Source organism: Colossoma macropomum, unplaced genomic scaffold (assembly GCF_904425465.1).
Source record: "Colossoma macropomum unplaced genomic scaffold, Colossoma_macropomum, whole genome shotgun sequence".
Lineage (NCBI taxonomy): Eukaryota > Metazoa > Chordata > Actinopteri > Characiformes > Serrasalmidae > Colossoma > Colossoma macropomum.
In genome coordinates this window covers 32,691,161-32,710,570 of record NW_023494800.1, presented here as the reverse complement: position 1 = coordinate 32,710,570, position 19,410 = coordinate 32,691,161, and the positions used below count along the sequence as shown (strand labels likewise).

Here is a 19,410-nt window from a genome sequence, read left to right as displayed (position 1 = left end):
GGGTGTCGGGGCGTTGTCCCATCTCTCATTTTTCCTCAGCTAAGGACGACAAGGAACAGATAAACGGCTTAGTGGCCACTCCAGGAAATGTTCAGTGCTCTTCACTTCCTGTTTGGTGCCACCGAGCCTGGCTGCAGACAGAGTGCTGATAGATGTGCAATTGATAAAAGTGTTCCCTCCGTGACTACGGGGAGGAGTCGAGGGAGATAACGGACAAACTGCCAGGGTTTCAGCCAGGAAACGTTTGGGATGGTTAAGGGGTGGCTATTTATCTCTGAGAACGATTACACTTCACATAAACATCAGGGTTTTTCACACGACAATGAGTTACTGCAGGGACGGCAAGCATTGAAGAGTTGGAGCACTGTTAGTTTCTATGCACTGTCCAAGTAAACATAACAAATGTACTAGATTCGTCCAGGTTGGGTGATAGAATAAAAATATAATGATACTTGAAGACATTTTCACGAGTAATGATGCGCATCGTCATATTTTGTTTGATAAATTGGGACAGAAAAATCACGTCTCAAAAATACTGTGTAGGGCTGTATTCGAGACCACTTTTGTTGAGTCCAAAGGAAGCTTAAGTCTATAAATAGTCAAGGTTGAGTCTAAAGGGGGCCAAGACTAAGACAAGACCCAGTCCAAATGAGAGATCGAGCCAAAAAAAAAAACAATTCCTTTTCGAGATGAAACCTGAACTGGTCTTTAACTACTTTTAGTCCAAACTTCTTGGTCATTTAAAACTCTTTGGTGAATCATTGAAAAGTGAGCTGTACCCCTGCAGATTCACTTAGTATAACAGACTTAAGGCGTAGAATTCTAGAGTTGTTACTTTGATTTTGCTGTACTGTTTGACTGACATAATTACATAATTACATAATTGTGTAATGAATCAAATCAGCTTTCAGTTAATATTCTATATTGACAGAGTCAAGTCTGGTTTAAGTTTCCCACAATGAAAAGAAGCAAAATACAGATCTAGTCTTTCTAAACAGTAGCTGGTCTTGGCAAGACAGGTTTACAGGACAAATACTATAAAAACCCATGTACCATGATTTTGTTTACCATTTACATACTGTGCTGCAATATGTCCAGTTAAACAGGACTAATTATGCTCTTTTTGTAATGAAATATGCAGTTGGTCAGTGTTAAGTACTGACAATATCCACGTGATGTAAAATATCGTCACAATACGACAAAATATCGTCATATTAGTCCCCCTTAGTCACTATCACTGAAACTAGTCATCAAAACTTTTTTACAGATGCATTAAAAAAAGAGTCTACCGTTACTAATTCATACTAATATTATGTAATGACCCTTAAGATACAGTGACCTTTTCACAATATGTTTTCAGAGTACTGATCATGCTGTAGCTAAATCAGTATCTTTTTATCAGATATGTTCAGTAACTGCTTCATGGAACTGTTTTGGGTTCACACAGATGAAAAGTGTCAACAAAGGGCTACAAGCACATCAACAAAGCTAAATGGACCAGGACTGCTTTGCACAACAGAAAACATATGTCAGATGACGGCCACAGCAAAGCTACATTTCCTTGTAATAGCTGACCATTTGAGTGTTTTCAGTATTTCTCATTAACAGTAGTTGAGTGGTTAAGTGATCATGGCATGCTTTTGAGATAAAAAATTAACGTGATATGCTCCACATAACTGGGCCCCTAGACCTAGAATGCTCCGGCCTTGCTGTAATTACAGAATAATGGTTAACTTCCTGTGCTCTGATTCATTTCCCTGTTGCTATTCCAGCTCCACAGTAACAATTTCTTTTTCTGCTTCTAGGACTTCTTTGCCGGAGACCTCAGATTGTTTGGGATCGTCTCTAAAGAGCCGCCTGAAAACAGGTGTGTGTCCATATGCTTTTGTACCATGGTTAACACTCTCAGCAGACTTCATGTCTGTTCATTTGCTTTGTCTTCTGAATGATCCGCCTCTTCCAGGTCACTGTCCTTCTGCCCACGGCATTGCATGGGAACTCCCAAAAATACAGAATTGCTAAGCACTACATTACTACTATGTGTGTTTATCCTTTTGTATACCCAGTAATGAGCTCCAAGAGGACTGTCAACTGGGATAAGAAATTAAATTTAAATTTCCTGCTTGCTTTTCAGTCACACATTCAAATATGTTCATATTGGGGTAGTGAGATGGTTGTCTAAAAGAGGTGCATAAACCGATTCTTTAAATTCTTATGTGTTTTTGAGAATGACTTTTCCATTAAGTCCCTCACACCAGTGGTAGCACGTTGTCTTTATAAGCTAAAACTGAATTTAGGGGCTCTTCCAGGATTTACGTACTGGGAGCAGTAAAAGTCTTTAAGTGACATGGGTGGCTGCAGTAGCGCTTAGCCAAGCAGCTGTTTACTTCATCACCTTATATATATCACACGTTTATTAGTATACTGTACTACAAAACATCCACATTTAGAACGTTGGCTTGTCAGAAATAGTCGGCCATCTGAGGCAGACAGTTCAGTTACCACAAATTAAAATGTATTTCTGCATTAGTCAGAATGACTGAGCTGCTAAAGAGCATTTGGATGTTTACAAATACAATATTTCAAAACCTAAAATAACATTGTTGGGTCTTTTATTTATTTATGGTCAGTAATGCCATTTTGTAGCCATTGTATGTTTGACAATGTCACAACATAACAGGTAGCTTTTAATATTCGAGTAGACATTTTCTGACAGCCTTAAAGCGCATGATGTAGGCAAAACACCCCTGGCAGATTTGCATCACAACCTACAGGCAATGCTCCTGTTGATTACACTTGTCATAGATTGTCAGCTTGTCACTGTTGCTTTGACAAATATTTAAATATTAAATTTAATTCTGACAGCCTGAAATGGTGCTTGTGATGGTGCTGCTCCAGGCGGAACACAGTATTGATGCCCAGGGCATCTATTGATTACCGAGTTTGTCTGTATGGACACTTCAGCGAACTTGCTTTTTGTAAGAAAACATTGTATCCCCTGAATTGTAACCCTATAGGAGAAGATAAAAACTTTCATGACTTTCATTTCATAAACATGGAAATTGGTCCATTGTCAAATAATTGTCACATGGTGTAAGGGGCAGTGGGTGGTTTCAAATGATGTAAAACAGTGAAATCCAAAAAAAAATAATACTTGGAGTTACAAGTTTTTTAAGATGTACAAACTTCATAGATTTACACCAGGGGTACCCAGCTTGGTTCTAATATTCTGATTCACTTGTAGTCGCTTTATGGATTATATCTGTTTCTTTACAACAATCCGGTATTTGCTATGTCTCTCTCTCTCGAGTGATTACTGTCAGTATTGTATGGATCTTCAACAAACAGGGTCTAAAATAAACAGTACATATTTAACACCAAATATCAGGGATTGAGACGTCCTGGAGGTCAGTGCGTCAGATCTGTCCTTTACAGAGTAAGCATATTGATGGCAGATGAAAACTGTTTAAAAAGCAGTGACTTTTATGGCAATCCTGATCTTCTCTCTGCCTTAATTGGTCAATGCCTCTATCAGCCGCAAGCCCCGCTGTTGCTATTTTGGATCTTGTGTTGTCGTGTGAAAGAATTCTAAGTTGGCAAAATGTGGTAAATTATCTTTGGCTTTGAATGAAAATGAACAAGAGAGAAATGAAAAATATGCAACCTGTTTTGACATTTGACAGATTCACTTTTATGCTTTCTTTCTTTGTGTTTGTGTGGAACAGAGCACTGGGGAGTGCAGCACCTGAGCGAGCGTCACTGGGCTCAGTACTTCTGGAGCGGAACTACCTGCTGAACCCAGGTCCGAGCCAGATGAACACCCCTGTGACAAGGAGGGAAAGACAGCGGCACTCGGACCGGCCCCGGGCCCACAGCGCCTCCGGCCTGGCTGCCTCTGTGGGACTGCCGTGCCCGTTCTCTCCTCCAGGCTCCCTCACAGCTGGCGAGACGCAGTGCCAACCCAACCTGGACGCTATCACCTTCCCAGGCACCGTTCACGAGAGTTCATTCAGAACATCAGGAACGGCGCAGCGAAATTCTGACGACATTTCCGGAGACGTCCTGAAAGACCTCTCGGCCACCCAGAAGACCGCAGCACCAAAGACGACCACTAACCTGACACCTCCACACTTAGAGGTCAAAGTCACAGATTCACACGCACCTTTCTTCTCTGATCCGCCTCCTAGGTCGTCCCATTCAGGACCACCCACCGCTCCCAAAAGCCCCACCTCTCCCACTAAGCCCCTTCTATCTCTGCGGATCTCAGAGTCCAGTCTCCACTTCGCTCCACCTCCAGTCGTGTCACAGGAGGATGATGAGGTCTTCTTAGCTCCGCCTTCTCCACCACCACCTCCCCTGCCTATCAGAGAGACAGACATTACAGAGGACCTCCCATTTCCGCGCCCGCCGCTCACGATTGAGGACATTGCACCACCTCCTGAGCTGAACAGGTAGCCACATATATATAAAGAAATACATGTTTAAACAATGAGCTTTTATTTTGATTGCTATATGAACAAAGCTTGCATCAGAGGAAAGTGAGAGAGTGAAGGAGACAGTGGGAGAAAAAGCGGTGGAATAAGCAGCACTTTCGAAAAAGTAACTTACAGAGTTGTCCTCGCCGAATTTCCCAACTCTTAGTTTGAAAGAATATCTAGTTGCAGTTATACTAGCGATTCATCTAATACTTAACAGATGAGTATTGAGAAACATTTTAAGAAGAAGCCGTGTGAGGAGGAGAGACTCGTAGCTCAGCTACCCGATGTGTGCAGATTCTCAGAGAAGAGCTTTGCAGCCATTCGGCTGCTTAAATCTTAGTGAAATGCAATCATAAGAAGAAGTGCATGTTGGGCATGTCAGTGTCTGAGTAAAAGATCTTATTCGGGTCTACCTCTCGTTTTTTTCTGATATTTATTTCTGTTTAACCCTTTTTGGCAGTGATGGTTTATTCGGTCAGTCATAAAACACTTCTGTTCACTGTTATTCGCCTGCAGAGCCTATAAAAAGCGGCTGGTAGGGTGTAGAGGGTCCTACTGGAGCACAAAGACAGAGAAATAGTATACAGTTTCACAGAAGACATAAAGACATACATTATGTCTGCACATAAAGTAATATTTGTATGTAACTGACTTCTACGTAGTCTTATAAATTAGAAAACTGTATGTATTTGTAATAGCTATAGTGCAATAATTGTAAAAAAAGGTGTTATTATGAATTTTGTTATTTATGTATGCTTTAGAGTTGATAAAGTATATATACATCTGTATATAAATATACATATATAAATATATACATATAAGTATATTTAAATATATAGTGTATTTTAACTGCAGATCGGGGTGACCAGCTCAGGTGCTGGAGGGGCTCCATCCAGCACAGTTTGGTGATTTCTCTGCTTGAACACTCCTGATTCAACTCATCAGTTAATTTGCCTCTGAGCCGGACAGTCACCAAAATGTGCTGGACTTCAGCCTCCAGGACCGGAGCTGACCTGCCCAGATAAAGATAAACCGATTGCATATTTTCATTCCAGTGTCTCTGAGCATCAGTTTCACCAAGATGGACCTCCACATGATTACTCCTCTGTGCCAGTATCTTCTGACCCCAGTTCGGTCCCCATCAGAGCTGAGGAGTCTGAAGCTGAGTCTGCGCTCCAGTACCCCGAGGGCAGTTCTGTGGAGAAGGAGGAGGAGGAGGAGGAGGAGGAGGCCTCTTCAAGCCTGGGCCTTGAGTCACCCCCACTGTCCCGGAGAGAGCGCTCAGCAGCGGAGGTGAAGGTGGAGGTTTTGGCTCGTGAGCTGATGCACAGAGACGAGGCTCTAGCTCCACTCCTGGACGCCTGGTCAAGCACCAGCACACTGGACCTAATGGAGGACATCTTCCCCTCCCGTTCCTCATCTACACAGCAGCATATGAGGAGCAGCACCACTTGTCCAGGCGACAGGTAAATAACCCAGAAACTGAGGAGACACTGCTTTCACGCCAATTTAAACACAAATTTCAGTTCGATTTTAGTATGATTCAGAATATACTGAATACGCGAACACTGAGTGGAGAATACATTTACACAGTAGCAATAAAAATAATATTTTTTTATGTTTAAACATAATATTTTGGCTGAAAAATGAGTTCATACCTTTTTGAAAATTATGTAAGTGCCGTTTCTTACTGTAAATCAGTCTCCATGATTATGCTGGATTATTAAAACTGTGCTATGTAAGATTTGGGGATTTGGAGACCTCTCTGGTGGAAATTTGTAATTGCACGCAACGTGCAGAAGAACATTTTATAGTGCGGGTTGTGGTTTAGACCCCTTACCCAAGCAGATAGAACTCAAAACTTGGTGAAGGACGTGTCTTCTGAGGATCTGTATGAATTATCTACTATTGTCATCATGTCGTCAGCAGTATAACATTTTTTGCAATAACAACTTTTCAATAATTTGAGACCTAAACATCCAGCACAACATTTTAACGGGTTCTACCTTTTATAATAACATAAAGTAACAAAATAATAACATAAAGACGCACAACATGGTGTCAAAAACTCCCGATCTGATGCCTTTTTCCGATGTCATTTTATGTAGTACATATTTTTCCATATGTAGGCAATTTAGTTGAGAGACAATTAGAAACTGTTTTTTTTCCCTTTTTCATGTACCTTAGCAGTTATTAATCTTTATTCCGTGCTAAAATTAACGTCATGATTGGCGTAAAAGGGGAGGAGAATGTGGTTTAGGGCCCCCAAACTTTCAGAAATGACACTGATATTACATAGGCCTATGCAAAGGTCTGGGCGCCCCAGGTCAAATGACGTTTTGTTAATATAACAATATAATATATTAATATAACAGAGAACACACTCAAAATATGGCAAATTTTAGTACACATTTTCTGTTTATTTGCAAATTTAACATGGGAAAATCAATAAAAACATCATTTGACCAGAGGCGCCCAAACTTCTGCATATGTCTGTATGTTATAGGGGTGCACCAAACTTTGTGAGGCTTTCCTGTGCCAGTCTTCCCGGCTTTTGGTTTTGGTTTCGGCCAAATATTTTCATTTTGGTGCATCTAGAATATATTATAATCTATTATAATCAGCTCCAAACTCATTGCAGAGATAGAGGTTTTAAAGTGAAAGAGAGAGAGAGCTGGAGAGCTGGGGGCTCTGTGAGGGTTATGTAACTGAGTGATGTGGGTGATTCTGAGCCCATAGGGACAGTAAACACTGCAGCTCTTTGTTGGAGTTGATGTCATTAGCACTCAGATTATTGCTTTAGCTGTGTGTTATCACAACAAGTCTTTCTGTCGCCGGTAGCCGCACAGATTAACAATGCCACGAGGCCACCAGGGAATATGATACAGAACAGAGATGAACACAAGGGCTTCTTTGGATCAACTGTATTAAGTGGCTTTTACCAGGTTTACAGTTTATCAGTGTTCTGGGCCGCAGCTGTACATGCTTGTTGTCTGCATTGGCTGCTATAATAACATTGCTCTTTAAGGGGAATTTCTGCATAATTCATCAGTTGAGATGTGAACAGAGTAATTCGGAGTGGTTTGGTGTGAAATGGTTTATTATAGAGACTCTTTTCTTTCCTTGCAGTGGTGGTGATAGGAACCAGAGGTCACCATGACTACAACACAAATACAGACATTTTATTTACTATCAAAACCACCAGTGAACACATGACTGCTGATGTTGATGATAGTAAAACTGGTGTTGATGTTGATGATGGTAAAATAGTGGAAAGGTGAAAAAGTTCTTTGGGGACATTGTTTTGCCTTGCAACACCTGGCATGTGTCTCTCCACCATGAATGGATAAAAAATGTTTTAGACCAAAATCTTAGATTTTGGACCAAATCCATCAGAACTATCATAAAACATTGTCTCAGGCATCAGGCTGTGTATTTATAGCTACTTCATGTAGTAACTTTCTGTGAGGGAGCTTTTAGAGGTGGACGTCTGGTTCCTATCACCACCACAGTGAACAGTTCTTCTCTAGAACAGAGCGTTTCACACCAAACCACTCTGAATGACTCTGTTTACATCTTAACAAGTGAATTATGCATAAACTTTGAAAAATAGATAGAGTTCCTAATGAACAAAAGACACATAGACAGCTTAATACTCAAGATGCTTTTACAAGGAGTTGACATTCAGGCTGGACGTTGTTTATTAAGGCTGTATCAGCCTTTATTAGATAAGCTAAAGTTATGAACTGGTTCTCAGACAGATCTTTCATTGAAACTCCGTGGGTTTGAATTTCTAGTCTTTTGTGATCTTTGTGTAGCCGTCTCTGCTGTGTTGTTTGCTCCAGTTCTGACAGGGAAAAAATCAGGGCTGCTCCAGCTTCTCCAACAACATGATAACACTGACACCTAGTGTTGAAGGACCAGAATATACTCAGCCTAAAAAATATGTTGGAGCGTTCATTTCGATGATCTATTATAATAACCAATGAAATAGTAATTAAGTAAGTAATATCATTTAACATAACTAGTATCATTTAGAGGCTTGTAGAATTTTGCCTGGGTGTAAGATGGATTTCTCTATGGGAGTTTTGCTACCTAACACTCCTGCACACTGAACTGACATCATAAGGCAGCCAACCTCACCCATATATCCCACACAAAGCAGCAAGCTTTGTCCAGTGTGGTAGTTCAGGTGCTTTGGCAGTAATAGGGCATATTTGGAGGAGCTGCCCAAAATGTAAAAAGCATCTCGAACGTTAAGCTGCATTTATCTCTGAATGTCTTTTGATTATTAGGAATTCCTTCAATTTTTCAAAAAAGTGTTTAACTGTAAACTCATTTCATGGGACGCCATTTCACTGTGCGGAAGTGTTGGACTGGCTGTACACAGTGAAACTTTCATGCAACTAGTTGCGTGTTTTGAGTTCCCTGCAACACAATTTCTGTTCAACCCAAAAGTAAAAACAAAGCAGTTCAAAAACAGTCATCCGAAACCAAAAGTTGCACACAACACATTCAGTTACTCCACTAGTTAGACAAATTAGCAGCTTGTAGTTTTGATACACCATGTAGTTTGTAGAGGTGAAATCAATATATTTATAGCATTTGTCATTTTCATAGATGTTCTCAAGCTGTCGTTGCCAATTTTTTATACCTATATCTATATTTCTGGCTTTCATCCATTGAATCCTAAAGTAATCTGAGTTGGGGTGTCAAGAGAGGAGAAATAAATCTAGCTACATAGATCACAGAAGAATAAATGGTGGCACAAGCAGCCGTTTCAACGTCTGTTAGCTTTAGCTCGCTTTTAACACAGCTGGTTACAGGAGTATTAGCTTAAAAAATTATTATTATTAAAATTATATAAAATATATTATTAAAATTATTATATTACAGGAATATTAGCTTAAAAAATGCTCACATTTGTTGTCAAGGCTCAGGCAACTGACAAAATGTGAAAAAAAAATCAGTGGTCTCTGGTTTGAAAGTGTGTCGTTAAGCATGATCACATGATGCGTTATTATTAGCGCCTCGATTGGCTGTTTCATTAAACTTGTGTCACAAAGTTGAGACGCTTGCGATTGTTGCAGCTAGGATTCAACTAAGTTGCAGGATGCTTGACATTATGCAGTTCATTGAAATTTAGTTATGTGTAAAACCAGCCTTAGCTCGCTGTTAGCATGGAGGCAGCAGTGTTCACATTTCAACTCCTTAATGGACTCATAGATCAGAGGATCCAGTGATGTTCAGGGGGAAAATGTGTAGGACAAGACATACCACAGTATGACAGTTATACAGTATTTTGTGTGTGCATTTTGATGTGCTTTGTGTTAGTTAAATTGTGTGTGATGGGCAGAGGCGGCGCATGCCTTACGTCATCACTGACATTGTTTCTATTGAGGCATGCGTGAGTAGGACGATTACTTCTGCCCTGCTTACTGGGTGGAATCTAGTTTGTTTCTGGGTTCACTATGTCTGCATGTGTCTGTTTCTCATTGTCCTCTCTTACGCTGCGTTTACATGCTGGCATTGAAAAAACGCTGTGCCATTCATGGTAGTGGTACCACGGACATGCAACCATTGAAACGCTGTTTACCAGTGAAATTGAATGAATACAGCTTTAGCAATGTCAGTTGTTTATTTAAAGTGGAAAAGGGCAGGGAGATGTTGTGTAGTCTATCCAATTTTTTGTTGGCTAGCACTAGTTGTGCCTGAACTTCATTAAGGAGACATTCGGCATCCATGCCTCCGCAAAAATCAACATCCAGTTTATTCCACTGCTGCTGTGGCGCAGCAAAACTTTCAGCTGAAAATGGTCAAAAGTGGCAAACAATGGATGTAAAGAAAAAAAAGATTAAATGGGATCAAAACAGTGTCAAATTGTTGGACCTTACAGTACTTTTAATGGCAGAGTGAGTGAGAAATAGTGATGAAAATGCTGTTTGTTTCCTTTTGTTTGCACTGGTCAGCACAGACACGTTCGAACAGTTTGAGCAGCAAGAGATCAGTGAAAATATCGGCTGTGTGGAACTACTTCATGGTTTCTTTGAGGAATACTGAACACGAGACTTGTGATCTTTGTTTGGAGTATCAAGACGAGATACGATAACTTGTCCACTTCAGGTTTGATGCCTGTTGCAGAACGCAGCAAAACAACAGAAGCAGAAAGGAACGTCACAGCGAGGACGCCGACGTTGACTTCATTAATGAAGTGCATAAATGACCACCAAAGTGCAAAGTATAACTAGAAATAGTGAAGATCATTGCTGTGGCTGACCAACAATTCTCTGTAGAGGACATTGGGTTTTGTGGCACAGCTGTGGCCTTCATACTGTAATCATTTTGTAAATGTATATTATCCAATCTGGATAATCCAATTTTTATTCACTGTCAGCATTTTTCAGTTTTGGTTTTCAGTCCAGTGTGTCTTGATTTTCAGCTTCAACCAAATATTTTCATTTCATTGCATCGTTTACATTTTTCTCCGGGTTTGGTGTTTCCTCACGCAGGGCTCCTGATGCAGCCGGTGTGGCAGACACTACAGCGAAAGGGGGGATGGAGACGGATCTGGACGAGGAAGAGTCAGATTTGAACCAGAAGAAGGTCAAATTCTCATCCATTCTGCGAACATAATAAGAGTGTTCATTAAGGATTAATACACTTCAAAACACCCTCTTAACTGTGAATTCCTACTCAGAAAGTCAGGCTGGTGCTTGTGGGGTTTGGATTTTGATGTCAGTTTAAATGCAGACATTTTAAGCTTGTAAAAGGGTCACAAGTAACATTATTTACTTTCAGCGTTGCAGTATTGCATTAACTCCTTCTCTAAAGTCTTGAACTTGAACTTGAACATCTGTCTTTTATTATAGGAGCATTAATCTGTTAGCGGGTTAACTTTCTGTTGACCTGCTTAGCCTATTCTAGTGAGGGCAGAATATATGCAGTTAAAAAGAGAATATAAAGTGTAACACAGTTAAGTGAGTTTGTCAGCAGCAACCAGTGATGTTCAGCAGACAGTTTATCTGGTTGGATTTTCTGAGCATGGATTTTTTAACAAAAACAAGTTTTTTCAAGCCGTGATGATAAAGCCACGTTTTCCTTTGAATCTCTGCTTTTCTGAGAGGTTTATGCTTGTAAGATTCCTGTTCTTGGCATTTTTTCATCTTCACTCAGCTTTAGTGACAACAGCATCAATCTCAGAACATGTCACAGACATTTAATTGGACATAAAACGACAACCAGATAAAGAGTAAGCAAAAACAAGAATGAACAGTGTTTCTGTTCCCCAGCTGGATATTTAGCCAATACCTTTGGAATACAGTGATCCTATTAGAAATGCCGTGGCTAGACTTGCTTATGTAGTTTCTGATACTGTATGACATACTGCTATCTATAAAAATGGAGAGGCGGTTGCAGTTTAAATTTACAGCATCATTGCTCACTGTAGTACTCTCTCTACAGACAGACAGCTACCTGGTTTCACTAACAAGTCCCTAGACCAAAAGCAAAAAACTCGAGGGAACTCAAGGGGGTGTAAACTTCATCATGCAGGTGAAGAGCTAGTCTTTAGATGGATGACATAGCCTGGACTGTGCTGAGTGCATTGTGTCCTCCTGTCTTGCAGGTGGAGCTGATGCAGGCTCTGGCTGTCAGTGTGGCAGTGCTGCACAGGGAGAGAGCGAGCCTGGCGGAGGACCAGCAGCGCTACAGCGAGCTCGGTTGCAGTATGGAGACGCTGGTGCAGCAGCGCTGCAAACCCAACGAGAGGGAGAAGTACCGCATGTTCATCGGAGACCTGGAGAAGATTGTGAACCTGCTGCTGTCTCTGAGCGGGCGGCTGGCCCGGGTGGAGAACGCCCTCAACGCCCTGGACAAGGAGACGGAGCAGGACAGCGCTGAGGAGAGGGTGAGGGTTATATTACACTTACGCGGATAGACAAACTGACTGAGCACATGGCAGATATTTAGGCTATGTTCACATCACAGGGAACAATCTGATTCTGAATCACTTCAGACAGATGCAATACCTGGTGTCTGTCATGGGCCGCTGGACTACACTGATCTTAGTCAGTCAACGGGTGCATCTATATGACCATCCCTATGACTCCAGTCAACAAACAGTTAATAGGTTTTTCTGACCTTGTGCAAACAAACCAGAAGGTCTATAGAGGTTGTGGGACCCACCACAGTATCTTGTGACAGGGATGCAAATTTTCAGTGTCGCACACAAAAACAGGCAGTTATCCAATCCGGTGCAGGTGAGAGCATGACATCACATACGTGTAGAGAAATCCCACAAATGAATGAATGGCCTTGTAAAAATGATAACAGTCACCTAATAATGAGCATATTAAAATAAAACATAACAGCAAAATACCGAAAATTAATAAAATAGAAACCAGTTATAACAAAGAAGCAACCAATCACGTAAACAGTCGTGTGAACTGCTTTCTTGTAGACTTCAGAAACTGCTGAGCTTTCAGACAGTCAATCGGCCGTAGCTGTGGAAAGTGCTCTTAACCCCTTATTATTCCAGGTTTATTTCATACAAAGCCTTATTATTCAGTAAGTATAGGGACTTAAGTGCAAACTAATGGAGCTATTCTTAGGTTATAGAAGTGTTTTATGAGCCCAAGGGGTTCATAAAAGTAAACATGACAATACAGCCGACTTAAGGCAAGTTTGAAATGTCATTTTCAGTCATGACTAACACAGATGGACATGGCTTTGGGCAGAAACAGGACCAAACGGAAGGAGTGGGACAAAAGGTGCAGATTTTCTGTGGAAGTGGGCGGGAGCAGGATGAAACTTTGTGGGAGCAGGACTAAAACAATGGTCCCATGCAGACCTCTAGTCTAGAATACACAAGATCATTTTGGGAAGCCACGGAATGGCCAAAAATGGCAACTCATTTTTAAGTATGAGTATATATATTAGGGATTGCACAATTATTCATTTATACTAGTTGACAAGACATCATTACCACATTAAAAAAATATGTGTGTGAAAAAGTGTGAAAAGCGTTTTGCTAGTGCCTTGCTAAGAGGAGCCGGGTAATCAGGAAGTTTCAGTCTCAGGCATACAGAAGTACAGACTGTCTGATATAAACTGCACACTAAAATCACCACAGCTCTCAGGAACTCACCTCTGACACAGAGTTAAAACTGGCTCTGGAATGTCTGATGGGAAACAGATGACTGTTTATCAGGCTAAATGCTAGTAGCAAGCAGATGCATCTCTACTCACAAGTAAGTCGTTTAGAGCGAGATACAGGCCAAGTCGCTCAACCAGGAGACATTCGCGATATCCCATTTTTAGTTGGTATTCCTGAATTTTGTTTGAAACCGTAGGTAGCAGGTAAATGAGAAATTCTCACGCGTTTTCCAGCAGGTGACCAAGATTGCGCATGTCGCACTAAACGGTCCATGATTCAATGTTTTGCATGTCAGTCAAAAGCGGTTCTCTAATCCTACCTGCTCTGGCTTTCGTGCCAGTATTTCAGCACAGTCTAACACAGTTTGCAGTGGAATTGGTTTAATCCTGTGTAGTATCCACTAAAGCCGGGTTACACTACACAACTTTAACCCACGATTTTAGCCCTGATTCTCACTCTGGCTGAGTCTGAGCTGGTCGGCTCTAGTCTGCAGATGTTTGGGTCAGTTGGAGTCGACAGCTGGAGAGAGAGTCGAGTCGTGTTTGAGGGGCGCAGACTAAGATTTTTGGCCTCCCAATCGCGTTTCAGACCAGTCGGAGTTTATCAAATGTTTGGTTTTTTCGACCCGACTCTGAGTGAAATCTAGTGTAAACTGATCAACGACTCAATCTGAACAGAGATTGAATAGTGAATAGAGATCAATCCTCCAACAGCCAATGAAAACTGAGAGCACAAAAGAAGAAAATACAGCAAGTAAACAAAGAAAAATGGAGAAAAGTCTCTGTATTTGGAGCGAAGCTTTTCACATTTTCCATGAGCCTCACTGAAACATGTTTACCTGCTGCTTCGTTTACTGCATCAGTGCAAACGGTAGAGAAACCAGCAGCAGCAGCTCCACGTTTGCTTATTTGCGTCTCCTCGTAACGGGAGAATGTGTGAGTTCGCACGAGTTCAGTGAGTTTTGTTCAGTTCAGCAGCAGCTGAAAAGTTGCGTAGTGTGCGATCCCCAATATTTCAGTCGCCCCAAAAAATTGCAAATTGTGTAGTGTACCAACGGCTTGATAAGGTGCTTTGTTCTTTGTGATTTCTGATTGCTGTTCTCTGATTCTGCCTCTTCACTGCAGTTTTTTACATCTCAGGCACTGTAGTCAACTTGTTGACTATCGCCTACAGCGCCTACTAGTGGATTTATTAGTTGGTTAGTCTATGCAACCCCTAATATACACATAATAGACAAAGACGAGACAACCGTGCCAAAACCTGCAAGCTTTTCCTTTGTAATATTTTTGTCAGGCGTCCTCACAATACAAAGTATTTTCATCTGTCTGCTTTTTTCCCTTATGAATTAGGAGAGGGCAGCATTGTCAAACTGAACACTGACTGGTCTAGCCTACTTACAAAGAATTCACTGGGGATACCAGCAATTGTGAGACTGAAACGGATGAATCATAGTGTGTTTGAGTTTTGGGATGGTTGCGTGACTCTAAAGACAAAGCAGACACTGGAGAACGCTGTGAGAGCACAGTACACACACATACAGCCATTGTCCCAGCACATACTTGCTCAGTCATCATTAGCTGGATTCTGTAAAACCCTGATTGTTTGTTTGTGCCAGTAATAGCAAAGTTAAACAATCACTGATCTCTTAATGATGCTGAAAACCTGATATGGTTCAGAGGAATCGAGTTTAAACTGCCGTACATAATCAGACTGTGTGGCAGCGTTGAATACGTGTAAGTGTTTGTAAATGGGAGTTAGATATCTCATATCAGTCTTGACTCCTATTACTCAGACCCAGCTCTGTTGAGCCATGGCGCAGCACCGTGTACCATTCTACCTGCTTACACCTGAGTCAGTTCAGGAAGGGCTTCAGAATAGATCTGTCACTATTGATAGTATTAGTAATCAAATAATCTACCAATATTTTTTACTATGAACAATAAAAATGAAAATAGACTTAACTGAACAGTGGGGCTGAGTGACAAATTGTATTTTAATTGTTTTGTAGTATGAATTTACACAATAAACATATTCAATTATCTCAGATTATTCATAAGACTGAAGGAAGCATATCAATAGAAACCCAGCAAGTGGAGCCGATTATGCTAGTGGTACTTAGCAGGCTAACTTAGCTCTTTGCCGCCCAGTCCTGGTCCTGGAGATCTACTGCCCTGCAGAATTTAGCTCCAACCCTAATCTAACACTCCTGATCCAGGTTATGAAGGACCTTGGGGCGTCTGAATGATAGAGCCAAGTGTGTTGGACCAGGATTGAGCACCCCTGATAAGCTCAACAGACCTCAGAACAGGTTAGATTCTGTCTTTTCTATCATTTTGTCACTCTAGTGACAGCCACTCGCCCGGTATAATGGAAGAAGATTAGCATAGCTAACAGCTCAACACACAACCAAACGGTTCACTGCTTCCGATTTGAGTCTTTATCCTCAAAAGCTGCATCAGTAAAGATTCACTAAGCCGGAACTGAACTTGCTTTTAATTGAAGCTACTTTCTGCCCGGCTCGTTAACCCAGTGTTAGCATCTGCTACCAGGACAGTTCTGCACACACCACATTTGACTCTTATTAGATGGATGTGGATTATAAATTTGACACTGTCATCATTTTAAATACCACCACCATTTATTTATTTTAGCTATAAACAACAGTCCAAATATCGCACACATTAAGTTAGCTATTGTTGCGACACGGTCTCGGGTCAAACGGGAGTGGGCTCTCTCCCCAGACCTGCTGCCAGACCAGACACCGGACACCATGGAAGTCAGAAAATGGCAGGTTTATTTACTTCAAAAGCTCAAACATAAGTTGGGTTGATGGCTTCAGGAACGAGCTTTTGCCAAAATAACAAACAAAACAACTAATGATTACTAATCTAACTAAACCTGAAAAACAAAAGGAGCAGAAGGACATACGGTGACCCTCACTCCCTACCTTAAAGAGGAGAAAAAGTAACCAAAACAAAGTGGCGCGTGTCCCCTGCTTCACCAAGTTCACCAAGTTGCACAGAGTCTTAAAAAAAATCTTTCAATTGACTTCACAAGCAAAGTGAAGAGTGCCGGGCTGGTCTGGACAGCTGTTCTTCCAAGTCATGTCAAAGGGGAAAGAGCCCTGAACGTCTCCAAAGAGGGTGGCTAGGTGACCTCTTACACATCAGTGCTCCCCCGTGTGGCCAATCGTGTACCTGCATGTAAAGGGACACAGGGCTCGTAACAGCTATGTTAGTGCTAGCTGAAAGTTTCTGGTCGCCACAGTGTAATTGTCTCATTAGCATATTTTAGTGAATTGGACCATGATAGGTTAAAGGTCATATGTGGCGTACAAAACTAAGCTGCTATGTAGCGTCCCAAAAAAAACACTTTTTTAGGGGGGTGTATTGAGAAAGCCTGTGGTTCCAATTGAAAAATGTGAACTCTGCATTAACACTTTTAATACAAATATCAGTCTGTGTAATCATAACAGGTCAATCAAGAAGAGATACCATTTAAAAAAAAACACATTTTTAAGTGCAGGAGGTCTTTAAACTGAGAACCAGACTTGAGTAGCACTGATCCACATCAGTGTTTTCCAGCTTACCTCTGCAGTCCACATAAACGGTTTCAGAGTGACATCATCAGTGGAGCTGACTGTGTCTGAGAGCAGGACTGAAGGACTGAAGATGAGAAACAATCAAATTGGGAGTCCTTAATTTTTTTTTCACTTACAGTGGACTCTGTTGATATACTGCAATTCACAACCACCAGGTGGCACAATTTCTACATCCATCACTTCCCAGTGCAGCCAAAATAGTTATGAAAGATGACCCAAATGTTATCAGCAAACAGGGCCAGCAAGTCTAATAAACTAGCTGACAGCATGGACCAGAACAAATTTAAGTAAGAAGTGTAATATCCAACTAAATACTAACATATTAATGAGTGTATACTGAGCGGTAAGAGCTGAACTAGTTAATCATCACTAAGCTTTAGACTGTTATGTTGTAGCCCTTTGCATCATGGTCAGCTATTGTGTTTGTATAGATAACAGTGATGATGAGTAAAAGTGGGCTTGACCTGGACTTCCTTTTCTGACCACAACAGTATCTCTACATGTGAGTCCTGGGTGGAAAATGATGGTGTGTCCGTGAGCTTTATTAGCAGACAAACATACCGTGTTATCTTGAGGAAAGAACCACTGGAAGGAAGCTGCAGAGGCTTCCTGCTGCATATTTCAAACAGAGTGTGGAAGCAGATATTCAGATTCCTCAGTAAGCTTTATAAACCCGCAGAGAAGTTCAAAGGACTTTTCACATTTCACAAACATTGTTGCATCTCGAAATCTCTATATCTTTACCGAATATGTCTTTTGAATCATGGGACATTTTGAGATTGATCAAATCAAATCATGTTGATGTCGGAGATTTACAGCCCCAGTGTTTGTTGTTGTTGCTCTGTAGGTGTCTCTACAGCAGAAGCGCAAGCAGCTGTGCAGCCAGCAGGAGGACGCGCGAGAGCTGAAGGAGAATCTGGACCGGCGCGAGCGCGTGGTCCTGGACTTCCTGGCCGGTTACCTGAGCGCGGCGCAGCTGCGAGACTACCAGCGCTACGTTCGCGCCAAACCGGCCCTGCTGATCCGCCAGCGCCACCTGGACGAGCTCATCCGTCACGGCGAGGAGCAACTGCAGAGACTGACTGAAAGCATTCCCCCGGAGCTCCACCCACCTGGCACAGACTCCGCCTCCGTTTCCAGTTCAGACACTAGCCAAGCACAGGGTTCTAATCCCCCTGCCCACCCACCACGACCCACCACTGTGACCTCACTCTGACTCCGCCCATCAGTGCAGAATAATGCTGCTCTCAGCTGCTGAGAAGGTAGAGAACTTGAAGAGATGAAGGTGAGAGAGGGAAAGAGAGAGAGAGAGAGAGAGAGAGAAAGAAAGAGAGAGAGTAGTAAAGTGGATAAAAGAGGGAGGAAGAGAAAATAAGCGATCTAATGTAACATGTCCTCTTCCACGACCCCGTATATGTGCCTTAACCGAAGGATTTTGCATCAGCATGAAGGACGATGTTACTGATTGTAGTCTGTTGCCTTTAGAAAGCGTCGTTAGATCTGTCCTCAGCACCACAAGCCGCACAACGCCAGCAGAAAATGCCGTACGTGCCTTGACGCTGTGTTTCGGATCGGACACATCGGCGCCAGGCGATTCTAAACCTGCCACACTGTGTTTCTGATCCAACAGAACGCCTCTGCACCGCACTGCCTCCACACTGTTTACCCCAGACAACAGCTCAGTACTGCACACCCCAGACAGTGGCTGTGACCGAAATGCTTTAGAACACTAATACATACATCATATTTTTTCATTGCGTCCGAATCGTAACATGGAACTCCTGAGTGGTTCTGAAGGCACTACACTTTCCAACATTGCACTCGGATTTTCTAGTGAACATTATAGATCACTACATCTGCTGAAAATGCAACGCAGGACTGAAAGTTTGCGGTAGCCGCTAAACCGTTGAAAACGGAAAACAAAAAGCAGCACAGATAAAGACAAAAACAATGCGTTTACTACCCACTGCTCACCAAAAAACACTGAACAGCAGCTGTTATAGGTTCCTGCTGTAGGACTGAAAGATTGATTGTTTAATGTTAAAATTGCATTTGAGAGAATGCAAGTTTCAAATAGCATGAGCTGCAATTTTAATTATAGACTATATTATCAAGTTTTATGTGGGAAAATTTGACCCGGTATCACAAAACTGCCTGTAGATGATGCTTACATGACA

General features: G+C 41.7%; 1 protein-coding gene across 5 annotated transcripts in view; it reads left to right on the top strand.

Annotated features, from left to right (window-relative positions):
- The window catches only part of shroom3 (shroom family member 3), a 103,690-nt gene extending 84,722 nt beyond the window's left edge, over nucleotides 1-18,968 (top strand). For all 5 annotated transcript variants that reach the window (XM_036587471.1, XM_036587472.1, XM_036587475.1 and 2 more), the window contains 6 exons: nucleotides 1,806-1,867; nucleotides 3,726-4,451; nucleotides 5,534-5,944; nucleotides 10,988-11,081; nucleotides 12,103-12,384; nucleotides 18,081-18,968. In XM_036587471.1, coding sequence (XP_036443364.1) covers nucleotides 1,806-1,867; nucleotides 3,726-4,451; nucleotides 5,534-5,944; nucleotides 10,988-11,081; nucleotides 12,103-12,384; nucleotides 18,081-18,449 — 1,944 coding nt within the window. In that variant the 3' untranslated portion in view covers nucleotides 18,450-18,968. The remainder of the gene's footprint in view (nucleotides 1-1,805; nucleotides 1,868-3,725; nucleotides 4,452-5,533; nucleotides 5,945-10,987; nucleotides 11,082-12,102; nucleotides 12,385-18,080) is intronic.
- The last annotated feature ends 442 nt before the right edge of the window (nucleotides 18,969-19,410 follow it).